The following is a 20,509-nucleotide window of genomic DNA, read 5'->3' on the forward strand; positions in this document are numbered from 1 at the left end:
TTGGCCACACCTGTATGACGCACTGTTATTTATTGTGCTGTGATGACCCATCTCTCTGTCACTGTGGTTCAGCATTGACAGTGCTCCACATTTTGTGGGACTGTCCGCTTTTAACTGTGCTCAGGCAGACGTTTGCGCTGCCTGATACGCTCCCTGCACTTTAAATGGATGACACTGCGATGGCAGGCTTAGCTTTGAGTTTTATTTGCGCAGGGGGCTTTTATCGCTCGATCTGAGGTTTTGTGTAGAGTCTGGCCTTTGCCCTACGGTTTTAGATTGAGCTTTTTAGTGTCTCTCTTGGTGGTTGACTTTTCCTTTTTTTGTTTCCATGGTCAGCCAACCTCTGTAACACTGTGTGTTTTTAATTCCTCTCTCTCTCTCTCTCTCTCTCTCTCTCTCTCTCTCTCTCTCTCTCTCTTTTTCTTTCTTTCTTGTTCTGTGTCATCCCTTGTCATCTCCGTTGCTTGTTTTTGTTCCTTATGGGTGTTTCATGATCGTGGAAAAAGGGACAGATGGGCTTTGTAGTAAGGTCCCTTCAACCCCCACAAACCAACCAACCAACATTTTAGCATGGCCATTTTAGGTGGCTGGTGTTTTGAACTGTGGTTGCGTCAAATAATGGTAGAGGTCGGACCAGGACTTCCTCGTTTGTGGCACTGCTGATCTCGGCAAACAATTGTGTGGCTGCTGTTACCAAATACCTTGCATTGTGTGTGTTGTTCGTTCTTTTCTTATTTTTGATTGAATGAAGAGACTAATCCTTGTCCATCATGGGGTTCTATTATGACCCTCACACAATGAGAAGGGATTGATGATTCATGTGATTGTATGTCAGGTCAGCTTTCACAGAAAAATGGAACATGGGTGTAGGCTGTGGTGTCACCGCCAGACACCACACTTGCTAGATGGTAGCCTTTAAATCGGCCGCGGTCTGTTAGTATACGTCGGACCCGCATGTCGCCACTGTCAGTGATTGCAGACCGAGCGCCACCACACGGCAGGTCTAGAGAGACTTACTAGCACTCGCCCCAGTTGTACAGCCGACGTTAATAGCAATGGTTCACTGACAATTACGCTCTCAATTGCCGAGACGATAGTTAGCATAGCCTTCAGCTACGTCGTTTGCTACGACCTAGCAAGGCACCATTATCAATAGATATTTAACTTGTGATGCCTGTACCGTCAGACCAATGTACACCACTTATGGATTAAAGTTAAGTATTACATCAACAACGTACTTTATTTGCTACTATTAATTCCCTTAACTGTTCCAGACCTCGCGCCAGCCTGCGTGAGCTTAAGCGTGTGCCTTTCGGCTTCCTCTCATAGTGACTTGGCTGTCTTGCCAAGTCACAACGTAGGCTGTCTGACCTGTAAGAGGGTGGCAGGGTTAAATTCCCCACACTACTCACTCTATGGTGTTCATAATTCTAGTTTGTTTACACTCGCGGCTAACTGCCAGTTTATAGTGTCCGCACTTTGCACTATAGCAACCAAAAAGAAAACCTGTCAGCTTACTTTGAACAAGCCAGAATTTTTCTCCTAACGTGCGAATAGTTATTTTCGGCACTACTGCTACGCTAAGTACTTCGTCGGTTCCACCTGTAGTGTTCTCGCATGAGAGATAGCTACAGATACCCACAAAAGGTTGAAATTAATCTTTTAATTAGATTTTGTAATAATCAAATTGGTTTGGGAAAAATTAATACCAAGAAACACATTAAACCAGATAAGCACTCAGTTCACATGTGGGAAAATGTTGCTGCTTTTTAACACGAACAACCATTATTGGGAAGCTTGAATAGAGCCAAAAAAACAGAACTAGCAATGACCATTTTGGAAAGAAAAAGAAAAAAAAAACTCTTGGAAGTTTCTGCAAAAGCAAACATAAAAGTTGAGAAGCTATTCAGTCACCATAAAGTTATTTCAAAGCTTTAGGACAATGTCTTCAGGGTCATAGCATGACAATCTTTTAAATATGTATGAAGAGTCATTTACAGTTAAAAACAATATGTATGTGAATTTCACCAGAAATAGATGTGAAATTTGCCAAAAGTAAATGCTGCATTTTCGGGTCTTAGTAATCGATAAATCTGCTCAATTTATTCTGTATCTTCAAGTCCACTATGAATTGTTGGAATGATAAATATTCATACAAATGAATCAGGAGCACAAAATTATACATGGTAGTTCCTCTGGTAAAGCTGAGAAAAAATCTGCAGAAAATTATCAGTGTCAATTCTTTTAGTAAACATATGCCCTCAGGAGGAAGACATTTACCCAAAAAGTGGGGTTCACAACCAACTTTAGACTATGCATAAAATTCTCATTTGCAACCACTTCAATATCAAAGTCAGTTTAACAACTCCAATGAAATGCTGCTTCAGGCACAGGCACTACCCTATCTGATGCACCTGCACTACACATTTCACCTACTGGTCCACTTGACACTGTGTTACCCAGACTATCATCAGTTTCCATAGTAGTGTTCAAAACTGTAGAAATAGTAGCTATGCCATCTGAATGAGTGTGTCCTCTAAATTCAGAATCTTGTGTGTGCTTTTCTGTAACCTCATTGTAGCAGTTCATTGCATAATCAGCCAGAATTTCATCTACCATATAACTAAGCCTCCTCAGTGATGTCATTCTTATAGATGTAAAGGAAATATTCATGGATGTCAGTACGCTAAAAACAACCGAAAATGAATGTATAATACCTCCATTACATTCAAGTGTGTATGTAAACTGTTTTTTGTCATGTTGCAGAAATAATCAGCAGAAATAATGTATGGTATTTATGAATTCACAACAGTGTATTTACTTATGTATGCGACACGGAAGAAAACTACCTGTAAATACAATGGAGACTTGATTATCCAGGCTGTTGTCATAAGCCATCCAGATAATCAAAAATCCGAATGACTGAATGTATGAAGAAAAGTGATTTTTCTATTATTAAGTATGGTTATCTTTCTATGGTTAATACATAATGTTAGTGATCGCTTTTGTAAAAACCAACAATACAAAGTTTCGTTCAAGAGTTCATTTTTCGCGTTCATCATCACTTTTTGATGTTTACTCATGTCTTCACTATCAAGTTTGCATTTTTACTTCAGAATTAAATTGGTTTTCTTCTTACTATTGCTTGTCACAAAAGTACGTACACCATGCTCATCAGCTATCTTTCAACTAGTTCTTCCTCCCCCCCCCCCCCCCCCTCCTCCTCATTTTTTTGAATCAGTAATATTTTTTTTTGTGAGTTTTAACAATAACACCAGTTTTGACATTTTTGAGCACAGACAGGACATGGTACAGTGGCGTAGCAATTGGAACATGTCTGACTCAAACAATAATGAAATGTGGGCTGTCTGACTCAAGGAATAATTAATCTCGTGGGGCAAAGACTGCACAGGGTTTGGTTGGGTAATACCAGTGTGGCGTGTACTTGCACGCATGGACTAGACTGCAAAGATGTTCATGGTTGACAATCTGGATAATTGCGAATCCATATAACTGAGGTCCAGAAAATCGAATCCGCAGTGTATGCTGACAGACAACTTCCTTACTGATTTTATACTTATAGCAGAATAGATCAAAATATAACATGCACAGGTGACAGTTGGTAGATGAATCTGAAGCCAGCTCTGAAGGCTAATGCCACAAAGACTATTGGTAAATATTTATACCACTACTCATGTATTCCCTTAAATCTCAAGCCTATCAATTTAGAAACACAGTAATCGTATACACACGTATCAGAGAAACTACTACGAATTTATTAATACCAGTAAAATTGATTGATTGTTGTAAATAAAGTAACAAAACAGCATTTAAGGCCAGTGGTATATACTGTGTTTACCTGAGCATAAGATGACTCCCACTTTTTAAAGAGGCTCCATCTGAAAAATTTATTTTCAACATAATCTGATTAATCAGAATTACAGAACATTTTATTGACATTAAGTATCTGCCTAAAAAGTTAACATTACACATATTCTAAACTTATGCCATTTACTGACAGTCTGCATTTTGATAATACAAGGAGAAATATAATAAAGAAATAGTTCACATTAATTAGTAGACCAGTCTCTTTTCTATCATTTTTGTTTACTAACCCAGTCGTCTTTGAAATTTATATCTTCATTGTTAGGAATATTTGGTATTTCTTCTGAATATGTTGCCATTTCTGAGGTTGTGGTTACTGTGGTATCAGAGAACAAAGCTCTTGCCACCACCACCACCACCACCACCACCACCACCACCAGGAATACACATGCAATTTCGTTGCTGTACTGACATGAGAATGTTACAATGTCCCTTGCTTCCAAACATATTGTCTGCCTGCCGATCCCTCATTGGCTGCATAGAACCAGCTGCTGACACATCCCCTTTCAGTCCTGTCATATTCCAAGGTGGGCGTTGGCAACGTTCCAGCACAAAACACGCAAGTGTGCCATAGGCCTTATCTAGACTTTTCCCTTCTGCAGAAATGAATACTGTTGTAAAGTATTTGTCCAATTTTAAAGTCAATTCAATTCCAAATACAAATGGATCCAGGCAAACTGCAGTTCAGATGTGGTAAATTTTCATAAAAATGGTATACATTCCCAGGGTTGGTAACACGATGTTTTCTGCCCACTCACTATTCCTCTCCCTGCACTCATCCTAGCCCTCAAGCCAAGCTGGTGTCACTGTTCCCTCTCCAACCCTTCTGTAGTGCTGTTGTTGATCAACTGTGAAAGACAGGCTGCGATACTTTGTAGGGCCCAAGTTTTGTGTAACATCAACTAATACATAGAGAAAAGATAGCAATGAAGATTCAGTCCAACTTTTACTTGTCACATGATCTACTGACAAGGTACTACGTCCATGACAGGTCTTGCCATTGTTACTTATTCTCGCGATAATAAATTCTGTTAGTTTAATGTGATCTATTTTGTTCGTTATACATTTCATTCTGTATTAATTTTCCTTCTTGTTTCATCTGAACGCCATCATCATGTTCTAAAGCTGACCAAAAGCTGGTAAATTTTTGCCCAGTATTCTAATACATGAACAATGAACGAATTTATCATTTGCAACCCACTTAGTAAATAATTAAATTATCTCAAAACCAAATAAGATACTGATCTGGGTTCAGAATCAAGTAATGCTTTTTGAGGAACATTTTCTTTTGAATATTACCTTTACTTATAAAGTAGCATTAATATTTGTATATGGTGTCAATACATGTATGAGAACTTTAATTGCAAACCTGTTGAAATACAAGAGTTTGTAAGATGATAGAATTTAATGCTATTTCCTCCTGTGTTTCACAAACTGTAAAATTTTAAGCAGAGCAATAGATTGTCGTAGTGGCTAGTTCCTAGTTTCTCGTGTATTCCTTGCACTAGCACCATGCTAGTCAAATGTCACATGTTTCGCCATATTGGGGAAATGTTCGAACTCGAGCATGTCCGAATGAGAGTATCATTCATTTCCCCCCCCCGCCCATTTGGCCTGCCCTTGGTTCAAAATAAATCTGCATATGACTTTAATAGCCAGTGCTTCCCCGGTGACCCCTGTATACTCCATTAAACAATGTAAAAATGTTGATCTCGGCGACAGTAGTTCAATCTGTGAATATAAGACTACCCTGTATTTTTCGAATGATGCATTTGGGAGAAAACATCATCTCATAACTGGGTAAATATGGTATATATTTACCAGTCACATAAAGAGTTAATTCAAAATGCATTTGACTTAATAACCAAGTGAATGTGCAGAAAATGTAGGCTGAAATAACAAAATGTGACCAGTATAGAATGGTGTGGAAGTGGGATGATCTATACACAGGGTATAAGAGAATGGAGCTCCAAAAATTTGGGAGATCATAGAGGATGATGTTTTGAACTTTGTGATATAAGCATCCTATAGCCGGAAATGTGAAATTATGTTTTTACATCCATCACTGGGCTGTTGAAAATCCACACATTACCTATGCAAAAAGTTACCAGGTAATATTCATAGTGAAGATTTGGGCTGGAATTCTTGGAGAGTACCTTATTGAAACACGTCTTACTAGATTGTTTGAATGATGCATGGTCTTGCCTGAACTTCTGGAGGATGTTCCATTGCAAAAACAAAACATGATTCATTGTTGCACATTATGTAATGAAATTAATTTTCATCATATTGAATATTTACCCTATAGTAATGAAGCCACATATTCGGTTTAGTCTTTGATTGTACTCTACTGTTAATAAATGTTTTCCAAACTACAGTATTCAAGTGTTACATTTAGCCTACTGAATGTGTAGAAAGTGCATAGTGCTGTAGAAACTTTATTTCACATTTCCGGCTATTAGTTTCTTACAAGAAAATGTTCAAAATTTCATCCTCTACAGACTCTCAAATTTTTAAAACAACATTCTGTTACACCATGTATGATGTGTCAGTTTTTCTCTTACTTTGGTTTTCTCACATCCTTTCCTCTTCGGTAATAGAAACATGCTATTGTTGCCAGAACTTGCATTGCAAGAGTCTTCAGACAGGTGCCAGGAAGTTCATTTTATTAGGATTTCTCTTTCATTAGTGTAGTACCTCTGTACACTTTATTGTGGAACTGTGGAATATCATGAATGTAACTGGTGAACAATCCAGTCATGATTTTTATTATTTTTCCTGTTTCCCTATATTAAGAAAACACTTCCTTTCATTGAGTATGAGAGGTCAAGTATCTTATGTTGAGGGGATAACTTTTTTAGTTATCTCTAAAGTTGTAGCACAGTTTGTTGATATTTGCACCAAAAGTGGGAAGACGATGAAGATTTCATGACTTTCCTCATAGTAGAATTTTAACATCCACTTCATATGTAGTAAAGTAATGTATCTCAAAGCATTTTCCGCGCAAGCAGAAACTTTTCAGAAACCATGACCAATGATAATCACTTCTTTCATCTTTGACAACGATTTTTGTGTATGAAAAATACTAAGTTGAACTGTGGTTTGAAGTCTTGCTATAAATTGTAGGTTCACCTGTAGCTGACTGGATTAGTCAGTTCAGGCTTCAGTGGAAGGCAAGGGCATACCACCACCAATATGGGAATGGCTAGGAAAGCATTGTGACATTTAAAACAACCTTCGCTAATGAATAGCTTTACATTTTTCACTTAACCAATGTTATTTATTTATTTCATCCAAGAATCATCTCACACTGGTGTAGGAGTTGTCATAGTAATACAATAAAGATCAGTAGCTTAAAGTATAGGTATATAGACTACTTAAGTATACTCTATAGGCTGTGGCATTGGTGAACCAACCATCGTGCATCGTGACATTTGCCTGTAGTAATCGGGGAAGACCATGGAAAATCCTAAACAGGATGGCAGGACAGAGTAAACCTGTCCTCCCGAACATGAGGTCAGTGCCTTTTAATTTATACACGAACATATTCTGGTAACTGATAATATAAAAATACAGTTTTACTCTTCATCGCTACACACGCTTAGGACATTTGTTTATGACTTTCGGGACATTAACATGCAGCTATACCCCTTGTGATAACTCCAGTGTGGACAACCAATTCGTAGGCCACCAACATTGAAGTATGCCACGTGTTGCCATTGTCTCCTCCTCTGCCCACCTGAAAAAAACTGTCTCTGCACGACATTACTACCATGTATTTCAGGTCCTGGCACACGACTTTCTTTAAAAAGCAGTAAACCATGAGTATGTATTAAAATTCAACAAGGTGTTGTTTCATTGTTTGTTATCTACTACTCTGTCATCCAAGTTATCTTTAGCACTGTTGTACACATTAGTTTTAGCTGGCTAAATAGGCAACATATTCAAAAAACAAAGCATAAATGTTGCTTACAAAACAAACAACTCAATACAAAAGCATATCCCAAAACAAATCAATACCAGATAGTTACCAACAACCTGGTATCTGTCTATCAGCTAAGTTGCAGAGACTGTGAAAAAAATATACATTGGAATGACTGGCAGGACATTTGATACAAGATGTAAAGAATTCATCAGAGCACTGAAATATGGTACAAACCATTCAATATTTGCAGATAATCTAAAACAGGAATACCACAGACCAAGCAATAGTGAAAAAGACATGAACATCATAAGAATCAGTAAAGACAGAAACCACCTTCCTTTCCCAGAAAATTTCCACATACACAAAGAATTAACACAAAATAAACAATTGATCAATGACTGAATAAATACTGAAAACCGGACACTACATACAAAATTGAAAAAAATCATAGGAGAAAGAAAAGAACCTTTTTTGTCCTTCATACGCCTCCCCCCCTACCAGTTTCATTTCACTTCTTACTCCTCACCTTTTCTTCCATCACACTATTGTGCACTTTTACACAGTTTGTAAATACACAGCAACATAATTAAATAGATTAACACACATACAGTTAATTGAAAAAATAAAAAAGTATAAAACAAAAAGGCATTATCGTGTGTTGGTAACACTACAAAACACAATACACACTTAGAAGTATAAAAATAAACAGTAAACAGTGGTGTTTGAAAAAGTGTACTGTGCAAAACATAAGAAATGCATAGTTGTGCAGAGCAACGAAAAATTAAACAACAAGTGTCTGTGTCTAATAAAGAAAGACACCAAAGACCTGACAGCAGATGACATTTCCTGATGTTGGTAAAAAACCAATCAGAAGTCACTGTAAGTAAAAACCAGCAAATTGTTAAAGAACTGTTTTTCGATCTTAAAAACAAATCAAATTTTAAATGTCTTTAATTACAGACCTGTGATGGTGCTTTACCTCAATAAAATGAAACATGTCTGGTGGAAAAAAAACAACACACTTTTCGTGTAGTTGTAATGATTGAATGAAAACACCCTCAGGAATGTTTAAGAATAGTATGTTACCACAAGACATTGGCTCTTAAAAATGATGATAAAATCCTAAAAGCATAACATGCTGATGACATTCTTTTTGCCAGTATCTTTGTGCGCTCATTACACATCAGTTGATAATCAATATTCGTTACAGGATCTTCTAAAGGTATGTCATCTGTACCTAATGTGACACAGTTGTTTTCCCTCTTAATGTTGAAGTGCGTGCTGTTCATTCTCTTCATGTTCGAGGTCAGTTTTTGTATACTACCCAACTGTAAACATCTTTTGAGGGATTCATTTGCTTTCAATAATAGGCGCTCTGGTGTTTTATCAGTGACTGATGTTGATGTCAGCATAGAGAAATCTTTCTCCATGTCTTGTACTATCTGAAAAGTCATTAATCTATGTTAAGACCAGAATTGAACCCAGTACACGACCCTGAGGAACACGTACATTTGTGTGTTTCTTGCCTAGTAGTTTTACAAAAACAGCAGATGAGTGGACTATCCCTCATGTATCCTGTTTTTCAGCTAGGACTGGAACCACTTGTTCACTACTCCTCTTACATCTAGTGGTTCTACCTTTTTTAGCAGTATTATTTCATAGTCAACAGTGTCAGAAGCCTTGGACAAGTCCAAGAATATTATGTTATCACACGTGCCAGTTAAAAGTATGGTGTGTACTCTCTTTTTAAAATGATGTCAGCTCCTTTTTGATATAAAGTTTCCATGAGTAAATGTCAGATTGTAAGATGCACCGCCATATTTTTAATTGCGTGATCGAATAGAATGAAGAAATTCACGTGTTGTGGAAGTCTGTCTGCTCTTGAATTAATACTGACTGTGATGTTTGTACAGGGTTATGCATGGCCATTTTACAAGCCTGTTGATGCTGAATTACTGGGTCTCCATGATTACCATGACATAATCAAGAAACCAATGGATCTTGGGACTGTAAAGGTATTTGTTATATATTTAAAAAGTTTACTATAAAATTTGAAACTGTTGAAGGCTATACGGGATGAGTAGATTGCCATATAATCACACTTACAGTCAGTTTATTTGTGTGTTGAATTGGTTTTACTTTATACAGAGCCATATCTTTGTAGAAGGTGTTATGCAAACACCACTTACCCGATCATTTTTCTAGATGAAACAATTTTTGTCCGTATATGGTACTAGGTACTCTGGTAGGGCTCATGGTCAGCTACGTATAGATCACAAGGTTTTTAACAATACGAGAGAAGGAAAGTTGGTATTCACCATATAGCGGAGATACTGAGCCGCGATAGGCACAATAAAAAGATTCACACAATCATAGCTTTCGGCCATTAAGGCCTTTGTCAGCAGTAGACACACACACACACACACACACCACACACCACACACACACACACACACACACACACACACACACACACATCTGCAGCCTCAGAGAGCTGAAACTACACTGCGAGCAGCTGCACCAGTGCATGATGGGAGTGGCGACTGGGTGGGGGTGGGAGGAGGCTGGGGCGGGCAGTGGGAGGGATAGCATGGTGGAAGTGGCGGACAGTTAAGTGTTGCAGTTTAGACGGAGGGTAGGAGAGGAGGGGGAGGGGGTTAGTGGTGGAAAGGAGAGAAATAAAAATAAAAGAAATTAAAAGACTGGGTGTGGTGGTGAAATGACGGCTGTGTAGTGCTGGAATGGGAACAGGGAGGGGGCTGGATGGGTGAGGACATGGACTAACGAAGGTTGGGGCCAGGAGGGTTATGGGAACGTAGGATGTATTGCAGGGAAAGTTTCCACCTGTGCAATTCAGAAAAGCTGGTGTTGGTGGGAAGGATCCATATGGCACAGGCTGTGAAGCAGTCATTGAGATGAGGGGTATCATGTTTGGCAGCGTGTTCAGCTACAGGGTGGTGCACTTGTTTTTTGGCCACAGTTTGTCGGTGGCCATTCATGCGGACAGACAGCTTGTTGGTTGTCATGCCCCTAGATGTGAAGTATTACTGTGTCACATTGTTAAGGGTATGGCACCGGGACTGTGGCAAGCAGCCAACATTGTTATCCCCTCACTGCTTCTTTTCCCTTGGCAGCCAAAATGTGAGGTCAAAGCATGTCTCCTGCTGCCCCCAACAGCCACTATGCAAATTGTCGACTTATTGTAAACAAATGGTACATTATGCAGACACTGAATTACGTGGCAGCCATACATAACAATTGAACAGTGCAGAGCACCAAAATTGTGCTTTGGGCATAATGGTACAAGTTTTGCATTTTGGGAAGTCTTCTGACGTGACTAAATTAAAAGACAGTGTAATGAAGTTGAAAGTTAAGGGTGAGAGACAAGTTAGCATTTGGTGTGTGAGCAACTGTGTGAAAATTTTAAATTAAAGTTATCGGCTATGCAAAGGATCACAGAAACTGGGAAGATGGCTGCAGATTTGATTTGATGAAAAACATGTTTGTCGGTGGTGTGCAAGTGAAGAGCAACTCTAAATAGTTTGAAAAGTTTGAGATCATTTCAAAAGCAAAAGTCCAAATATCCAGATGTAGAAAAAGACTTTCTTGATTTTGTAGGTCTAAACAGGAAACGTGAGCATGCCGTTACAGCTTGAATGATTTGAACTGAAGGCTGGAAATTAGCATGTAAAAGAAACATTTTGCCAGTGGAATTTAAAGTTTATTATGGATGGGTTTGGCTAATAATCTATCTATCCATCACAGAACTGCAATTGTGCAAAAACTGCCTCAAGCTTAGGAAAGAGTTTTTAATGTCTTTTCAGTGTTATGTGATCCAACTTCAATGCAAAAATTATCTGTTTTCCCAAATAGGGACTGCAGGCCAAACACGGGTCTCATTTTGATATGCTGAACAGTACTACAGTAAATAATATAGGGGAACATAGTGTGCAGATATGTATATGTAGTGCTGAAAAGCAGCGATGTACAGTGATGTTGAGCACATGAACAGAAATTGACATCATATGTGGTTTTTAATCAGAAAATCCTCCCCAAGGGAGAAAGCTTCCCAGCTGGTGTTATTGTAAGAGCTCGTGATGGTGGGTGGATGACAGAGGAACTGGTCCTGGACTGGATTTCAGCAATGTGGAATAAGCAGCCAGGAACTCTTCTTCGCCCAAAATCAATGCTTCTGTTGGATAGTTTTCGTAGGCATGCTGGTGAAACAAAAGCTGAAAAGACTACTATGTGACCTAGTGATTATTTCAGGCTTCATTACAAGTGTGTTGCAGGCTGTGGATGAGTGTATCAATCATCCTTTCAAAGGTGGCGTGAAAAAGTTACATCATTAACAAAACGGCTTCGATGCCAGGAGGCTGTTTGCAACATCTGCATTCATCAGAAGTGTGCCATTGCATTTTGGCTGCTTGGCAGTTAATATTTTCAGAAATTGCCATGAAAAGTTTAAAAAACTGGAATTTCTGATAATCTTGATGGGACCGAATATGACCTTTGTGATAGTGACTCTGAGTAACATTCTGAATTGTCTAGCGAAGGTGAAGAATCAGACTCTGGTGATACTGAGATGGTAGGAAGTGATTTGGGCGCTGGTAGGTACAAACAAGCTGATGCAGTTTTGCAAAACGGATTTGCTTTTCTTTTTTCAAGAACAGCTTTTGTATTTGCAAACAAGGTATAGTAGCAGCTGCCAGGAACTGTGATAAAACTTTGATTAACACGAGACTAGCAAAAAGTGTACTTTGTTTGTGAGTACTAGTATACAATAAGAGAATAACACCCATCTTCTTTGGCAACAGTTGGCATTACAAATATTGTATAATTATTGTAGTCTTTAATTTGAATGATCTGAACAAGTATATTTGATATATGTAGGAGGTTCGTACATGATTAGAATAAAAACTAGTCAGAATAGTGACTGAAATTCTGGCATTCCAGGTACGATCATGAAACTGCACATGAATTTAAGTTGGATGCCTTCTTTAGATTCTAATTTGTCCTCTTGTAAATAATTCAGTGATGAGGGTATGTAAATCAGTTATCTATGACTTAATTCACTGTAAACTTAATGTCTTCTTGGAGTGCAGTCAAAGATATGGAAAATGCATTAAAAAAACTCGAAATAAAATGTTATGTTACAAAGGTGTAAGTTTTCTGCTATATTCTTCTTACATTTTTGATACTTTACAAAAGTAACTGCAGTAACTTGTAATGGTACTAATTTCAACCCACAAGTCACGTGTACATCTCATTTTGAAATTAATTATTTATGATCGGAGGCTGCACTATGACTTTTCAAGCCAGAATTTAGGGAAAAAAGTGCAACCTATATTCGCACAAATACTTTATATTTTACAGTGAAGGTACTTGGCCTATAGTCTTCATAAATTTGTGCATGGATGCTGCGTTCATTATAAGTAGTAGGCAGATTAAATTTAAGCCACTTCACTACATCTTTTGTTATCCTATCAACGGGATAATTTCAAACCAATAACTTCGATCAGATGAAAGTGGTGTGCTTCATCAAGACTTAAACTGTGGATCGAACTATGTGAAGCTGAAACTGTGATGAGACATGACTGGTTATGGAGAGAGTGCTATTTGATTCCATATCTGTCCATCATTATAGTCTGTAACAATATTATGTAAAGGAAAGTTGTTACTCACTATATAGTGGAGATGCTGAGTTGCAGTTAGGCACAGCAAAAAGACTGCCACTAATAAAACGTTTTTCCAGTAAGGCCTTCGTCAAAAATAGATGACACGCACACGCACAAACGCAACTCACACACCCGTGACTGCCGTCTCGGGCAACTGACATCACTCTATGCCTATTGTGACTCAGTATCTCCGCTATATTGTGAATAGCAACTTTTCTTTTCATAATATTGTTACATTTCATCCTGGATTTTCCATCATTTTTGTCTCTTTTTGAATGGCTTCTCTAAATCAGGTGTTCTATAATTTCTCTAAATTACTTCATGCGAGTAATGGGATTGTTCATTTAGTAAGCCTCAGTTGATTTTTCATTTGTTGTCTTCTACATTAGCTGACAGCCCCCCTGCTGATATTCCCTTTTTTTTTTTTTTTTTTTTTTTTTTTTTTTTTTTTTTTTTTTTTTTTTTTTTAAAAAAAAAATCTGAAAGATGATCTTTCATGGGCAGTTGTCCTCAACCTGGGCATCCTAAAACCACTTCACAGACCACTTAAAAGCCTTCATTTTTTAAACTTTTTTTTCCGAAGTTGTCAGTCAGTATACAAGGTGTAGTGGCTGCATTCCTCTTTCAGTAGGACCATGGATAGTAAAGAGCTGTTCAAGTCAAGGTGCTAGCTTCACCTGTTGAGCAGGGTGTGCCTCTATTGGAAGAGCGCTGTTCATATTAAAAACATTGTCTGGATTTTATTCCCAACCAAATTCACAGTTTTTTATCCTTCACAAATTTTCAAACAAATGCACATCCTGCAAAAACGTGAAGTGTTTCAATTTCAGTCTTTTTACTGGCAAAAGTCTTGTATGTATCATCTCTCTTATGTATAATGAATAATTTTTCCCCCTCCAGTATTCCCATAGTTTCCTCCTCCCTCTCCCCCTCCCCCCCTTTTTTTCAACTGACCATTTGTCACTGTCATGCACACTTAACTGAAAATTAATCTCTGCTTTGTTACTATGAAACAATTTTTCAGTAAATGAAGTAGAGTTGTCTCCTTTCTTAGTTGACATTGAAGTCAATACCTACTTCAGTGTGTTGGATGTCTTTCATCTGACAGTTATTTCACCATCGTAATAAGCTGCTAATGTAGCTCTTGTTACAGATTGATTAAAATTGCTTGAGTCTTCTGATGTTTAGCCCTATTTAGGCCATATGATGTCATTGTGCTGGTAACATGAGTGGAAAGACAGCTTCCCCAATGTGAAACTAACATTGCAGCACGTGTAACACTTTCTTATGCAACATTATCAGTGGAACCTTGCATCATTGGTTTCAGTTTTTCTTATCCTTTCTGTCTTTTTTTCTCTCCCTCCAGTCCCTCCCCTCCCTCCAGTCCCTCCCCTCCCTCCCCTAACTTTTGTTGTGAGTTTGTGTTTTTAAGCACTTTGCTGTGAAACATTTGTTGGCATTGCTTCAATTAGGGTTCTCCATTAAAAGTGTTCATCAAAGAACACTTTCAAAGATGTCAAGGGTGGGTAAAGGAATTCTAATCCGTGGACAAGGCAGCGACTTTGTGCATTCCGTGCACAAGTATTTGGAACTGGTATATATTTGTAGTGCCCTGATTTTAAGTGAAGCAAAAGTTTTGAATGAATCGGTTTCGACACTTAAGATACATTGGTCTGCAGTGCTGAGAAATAGGATATAGAAAGGAAGGAAGGTGAGAATAATGTAGCAAATTGATCCATTATTTACAGCAAAGTGGGCAAGAAGTAAGTTACTATAATCCGATTAAAATTACTTTGTGATTGACAGATTGTAGTGGAAGAGGACAGTGTTTCTGGCATCCAGCCAGCCACACTTCCGAAGACGCTGCATGAAAACTACAAATCAGGCAACACAGTCAGCACACGGCACTCAAGGAAGAATTGCAATTGGCTGGCAGCTGGCCCACACCACTCGACTCACTAATATGTCAAGTCACAGAGTAATTTTAATTATACATGTGGGCAACCAAAATGGACACATTCCTGCTGGATGTAATATACCAGCATATGTACTGTTATCATCAGTGCAAGGAATGCTCTGTTTTAAATAAACTTCTTTTCAGCCTCAAAGAAGCACAGTTTTTTGGAATAAGTTATTCCTTTCAAAAGGTATCCACAACCTTGGTTTATGGCACAAAAATGTTTCATCTCAGATGTTCAGCGTCGAAAGAATTGAGGTAGTGATAGTCATCAGTTGTTTCCTGTGCAGATCCCAAACACTCAAGCAGTACTGCTTCAAAACATTAAGCCTAGATGTTTAGTCAACGTAACTGTGTATAGCAACGTACTATTAAAGCTGTACTTGAATATTACAGGATTGTTATTCCTACTCATCTGCATTAACTTACTTCTTCTTCTTCTTCTTCTTCTTCTTCTTCTTCTTCTTTTTTTAAGAACAAGATACCATTAATCACACAAACTATAAATTTTATCTTACGTAATCTGATATCGTCCTAGTCACTTGACAATGACGCCTTCCTGTACGCCATAGCGCCATCAGCAAACAGCCACAGATTGCTGCTCACCCTGGCCCTCATATCATTTATGGATATAGAAAACAAGAGCAGTCGTATTTCTCATCTTTTGGACACTCCTCTTATAACACTTGCTGTTGAGTACGACACACTGGTTTCTATTACGTAAGAAGTCTGAGAGCAACTCACATAGCAGGGAACCTCTTGTGTATGCTCGTTTTCTGAAAATTTGGGAATATGAAATTTGTCTGTTGTCCTTCATCCATTGTTTGCAGGATATCATGTGAGAAAAGGGCAACCTTAGTTTCGTATTAGTAATGCTGTATAAAGCTTTGGTGATTTGTGGACAGATGCTTTCTGTCTCGCTTGGAGATTTATTATATTCACTCTGAGAAAATGTTCAGGAATTCTGCAGCAAAGTGAGGATAAGGATATTTGCTGGGTCTGTTCCTTTACCCTTATATACAGGAGTCACCTGTACTTTTATCCAGTGGCTTGAGACTATGCGCTGGGCAACAGATTTGCGATAAATGCAAGCTAAGTAAGGTCCTAATGCCATAGAGGACACTACAAAACCGAATTGGGATTCCATCTAAACCTGGCAACTTACTTGTTTTCAACTCTCTTTCAGTTGCCCCTCTACGCTAGGGATGCCTATTACTATGTCCTAAATATAGGAGTCTGTGTGACAGTCAAACAACAGTTTGTTTGTACAGTCTTCCTGCATTTATGATTTCTTAAATGAGGTATTTAAAACTTCAGATTTCCTTTTGCTGATAGCAGCTTTCCTTTTGCTGTCCTCTATCAGCACACCAAACTGGTTGACAAGTTACTGGATAGAAAACTTCAACTGCTTAGTAATTTTACATAGAACCAGAATTTTCTTGAGTTCTCCACAAGATCTTTCACTGAAGTGTGACAGTGGAAATCGTACGCTTTGGGGGTTGATCTTTTTATAGGCACAAAAATTTCTACAAACTTTTGCTTGCCGACATTTCTGTGTTCTTTTTTAAACTTGACTGTGCAACAAACTCTGCTTTCTCAGCATTTTCCGAATATTGTTATTAAACCACTGTGGGTCTTTCTCATCCTTAATCCACTTTCTGGTACATACTTTTCCAGACAATGATTTACAATCAGCTTAAACCTTGCCAATAAATTCCTCAATGTCCATCATATTGGAAGTAAATGACATCAGTTTACTGTCTTAAGAAGGTACTAACAACTGCTTATCTGCTCTTTCCAGTATAAATACTCTCCAAGCCTTCTTGATGGGTTTATTAACTTTCGTAACCATCGTCACTGTGATGACATGATAATCATTAATTCTTGTCTTTTTACGGAAACTGTTGATAAGGTCAGGCCTGTTTCACATTACAATGTCTAAAACATTTACTTTGCGCATGTGTTTTCAAACTAGCTGCTCAAGACAGTTTTCGGCAAACATGTTCAGAACTAGCTTCACGAGACTGGCTGTTCATGTACCGTATTTACTCGAATCTAAGCCGCACTTTTTTTTCCGGTTTTTGTAATCCAAAAAACCACCTGCGGCTTAGAATCGAGTGCAAAGCAAGCGGAAGTTCAAAAAATGTTGGTGGGTGCCACCACAACTGACTTCTGCTGTCGAATATATGTAGTGCTACACAGGCATGCTTTGTAGGCACAAAGATAAATACTGGCGCCAAAACATCTGTGTCAGTAAATAAATTAAAAAAAAAAAAAACTGCATTTTCATACATTATCCAACGAAGTAAATACAAATTACGTATTGTTCATCTTCAAATGTAGCAGCATTTCAATGTACTACGAAAATCCGATTGGCAAGACTGTTTGGGATGTTTGTCAATATGGCCAACTCTACATTCTGAATTTTTTCGTACCTGTGAGAAGAGATGGTTGCTAATAGGAACTTTTATGAATTGTGAATTACATGCAGTATTCTCTTCACCATAAGAATAATACAAATATAAACATTTTGCCGTGTATTGTTTCGTGTTTGCTGCTATCTCATTTAAATCCTGTCTGCCTAATAAACTACGAAACTAGAGTGAGACAACAGCAAACGCGGAAGAATATACATATCATGTCATGTTTATATTCGTATTATTCTTATGCCTAATAGTGATAGTCAGAAATGAAGCACAGCAATTGACTAGATTTTTAAATCTAAGATGACTCTAATTTCTGTGCAGAATGTAATGTACTAAAGAGGTGTCTGCAAAGATTTTCAAACAGAGAAAAGTTTTCGCTAAACTCTCGTTCAGAACATCTTCTATCATACACAGTCTATTATTTCGTTCTTGTTGATCAATATCAACTAAAGCAGCAGTGTAAGTAACAACAAATAGCAGTCTCTTGCCATTGTTTTGCTTATGAGACAGCTCTCTCTCTCTCTCTCTCTCTCTCTCTCTCTCTCTCTCTCTCTCTGAATGTAGACTTTCTTTGAATGATTCTAAAAAGCTTTAGCACCAAATGATTTACCAGAAGAGGGAGGGAGGGGGGGGGGGGGATTAGACACCATAGGTGTGGGAATGTTCATTGCAGTTGACAGACATATTCCGTTGAGGTCAAAACTGAGTCAGGCTCTATTAAAGTTTAAGTTTAGTTGCCAGTCCAATGCAAATTTTTGTGCAATAATCATATCTCCAGCAATACATTCTCTTCAAGATTTGTAAGTTTTCTTTACTTATATTCAGCATTGATAGTTCAAGTTTTTTATTTGTGCTGAGGTTAGCCAGTAAAACTACAGAAATATTGACCACAGATGTTTGCAAAACTGTTTCATGTGTAATCCAGAGAGCTACTCAACAATAAATAATCCAGCCACAAAACACGCATTTAAACAAACTACTCTTAACACATTACTAGATCTGCATTCTTATATTGTCACATCAATGTGATGAAAATTTTCTCAAAGCTCAACTTATTTTCTTGTTCAGTAGAGTTTTTTGTCAGTTTGGTAGAAGTGTTAAATTTTATTCATTTGTGCCAGTTTAACGTTATGGCTGAGATGAATAAAGTGGGCTGTGATGGAACAGTTAAAAGCAGCAATGTTTTCATAAGTAATCATTCAGTAAGTGTAAATTGTGCTTGTGGCATTACCACTGGCAAGCCCACTTGAAAAAAGAATGTGTTTCACTCTGTATGTCAGTGTAAGGTTGTATCCCATCTTTAGTGACATAGACATCAATTGGATGTTTCTTCCATTCCTTCCTCTCTGTTGAAGAAAATTTCTTTAGAATGCATGATTCCTTATATTTATACATGATACATAATACAGTTTTTGCATTTGATAATTTTTTCCTTCCATATAGCAAAAAATGGATAATCGGGAATACAAAACTGCTGCAGAATTTGCTGCTGATGTAAGATTAATATTCACAAATTGTTACAAGTACAATCCTCCTGATCACGATGTTGTAACAATGGCAAAAAAGCTGCAAGATGTGTTTGAAATGAGGTGAGTTACCATAATACTAATTTTCACTGGTTCAGTAAGATACTTGTTTAACAGAGCTAACCAGTATTTTATTATGAAAGTTAAAAAATTTTGTTCCTAGGAATTATAAGTGCACTGTTTTAAGTTCCCATGGCATTTCTAGGTGCAGGGAAATATATCTATTGTTTATACATTCATTGGTGGTTGATAATCTGGTCATTATCTGTTTAGAGAGAACACCAAAGTGCATTAGTGTACTTTTGCAGCATCTGATATAAATGTTACGTTACAGATGTGCTCTCTGTATCTTGAACTGAGCATACAGCTTTGTTGTGGCTAAAATTTTATCTGCAAAGAAAATGTGCCGTTTACAACATAAAAAACATTGTGCACGCACAAGCGTCTGCTGACAGCAAAATGTGTCAAAGGCTTTAGGATGAAGATTATGCAATACTTTGTAACAAAAACTGCTTTTAATGAGCATAATGTCACAACTGTCGACAGGAAAATATTGCAAATAATGGTTTGAAAAGCGTTACCTTCAAAGTGAATTTTGTTTTACACAAGATGAGTTATGTTATTTGTGAGAATTTGTGATAAAATTCTTAAATCGTGGAGGAGCGTTTGGCTCTCATTAAAATTAACACTTTGAGGACAAGCCACTCGAAAACTTTCATCCCCAGAAGACCAGCCATTTATGCGATTATTTGAAATTTTACTTGCATACTAGTGTTTGATATATCTTGAAGGGCAACACATGCTAAAAAAAGACCAAGTTTCGAGCTTACTTTTTGATATTTATTTTAGTTCTTTCATAGATTACAAATCATATGATAATGATGGCAAAAAGTATAAATATCCTTAGAAATATGAGGTGAGTTCTTGAGCAATTTCACATGTAACTGTCTTTTCTATGGAAAAGTCAGTTGTCAACAGAACATGTATTCAGCCAGGTAACTCACAAAATGTTCGGTGAACAGCAGTGAAAATTTGGTTGTACTTGTCATAAATATTCAGCTGCTGAAATTGAAGCACTGTAAAAAAAAAAAAAAAAAAAAAAAAAAAAAAAA

At 37.6% G+C, this 20,509-nt stretch overlaps 1 protein-coding gene across 3 annotated transcripts in view; it reads left to right on the forward strand.

Moving 5' to 3' along the window:
• LOC124723157 (homeotic protein female sterile) overlaps positions 1 to 20,509 on the forward strand; it is a 263,408-nt gene that overhangs the window by 147,824 nt on the left and 95,075 nt on the right. For all 3 annotated transcript variants that reach the window (XM_047248347.1, XM_047248348.1, XM_047248349.1), the window contains exons 11-12: positions 9,724 to 9,825; positions 19,315 to 19,460. In XM_047248347.1, coding sequence (XP_047104303.1) covers positions 9,724 to 9,825; positions 19,315 to 19,460 — 248 coding nt within the window. The remainder of the gene's footprint in view (positions 1 to 9,723; positions 9,826 to 19,314; positions 19,461 to 20,509) is intronic.

This window comes from Schistocerca piceifrons, chromosome X (assembly GCF_021461385.2).
Source record: "Schistocerca piceifrons isolate TAMUIC-IGC-003096 chromosome X, iqSchPice1.1, whole genome shotgun sequence".
Lineage (NCBI taxonomy): Eukaryota > Metazoa > Arthropoda > Insecta > Orthoptera > Acrididae > Schistocerca > Schistocerca piceifrons.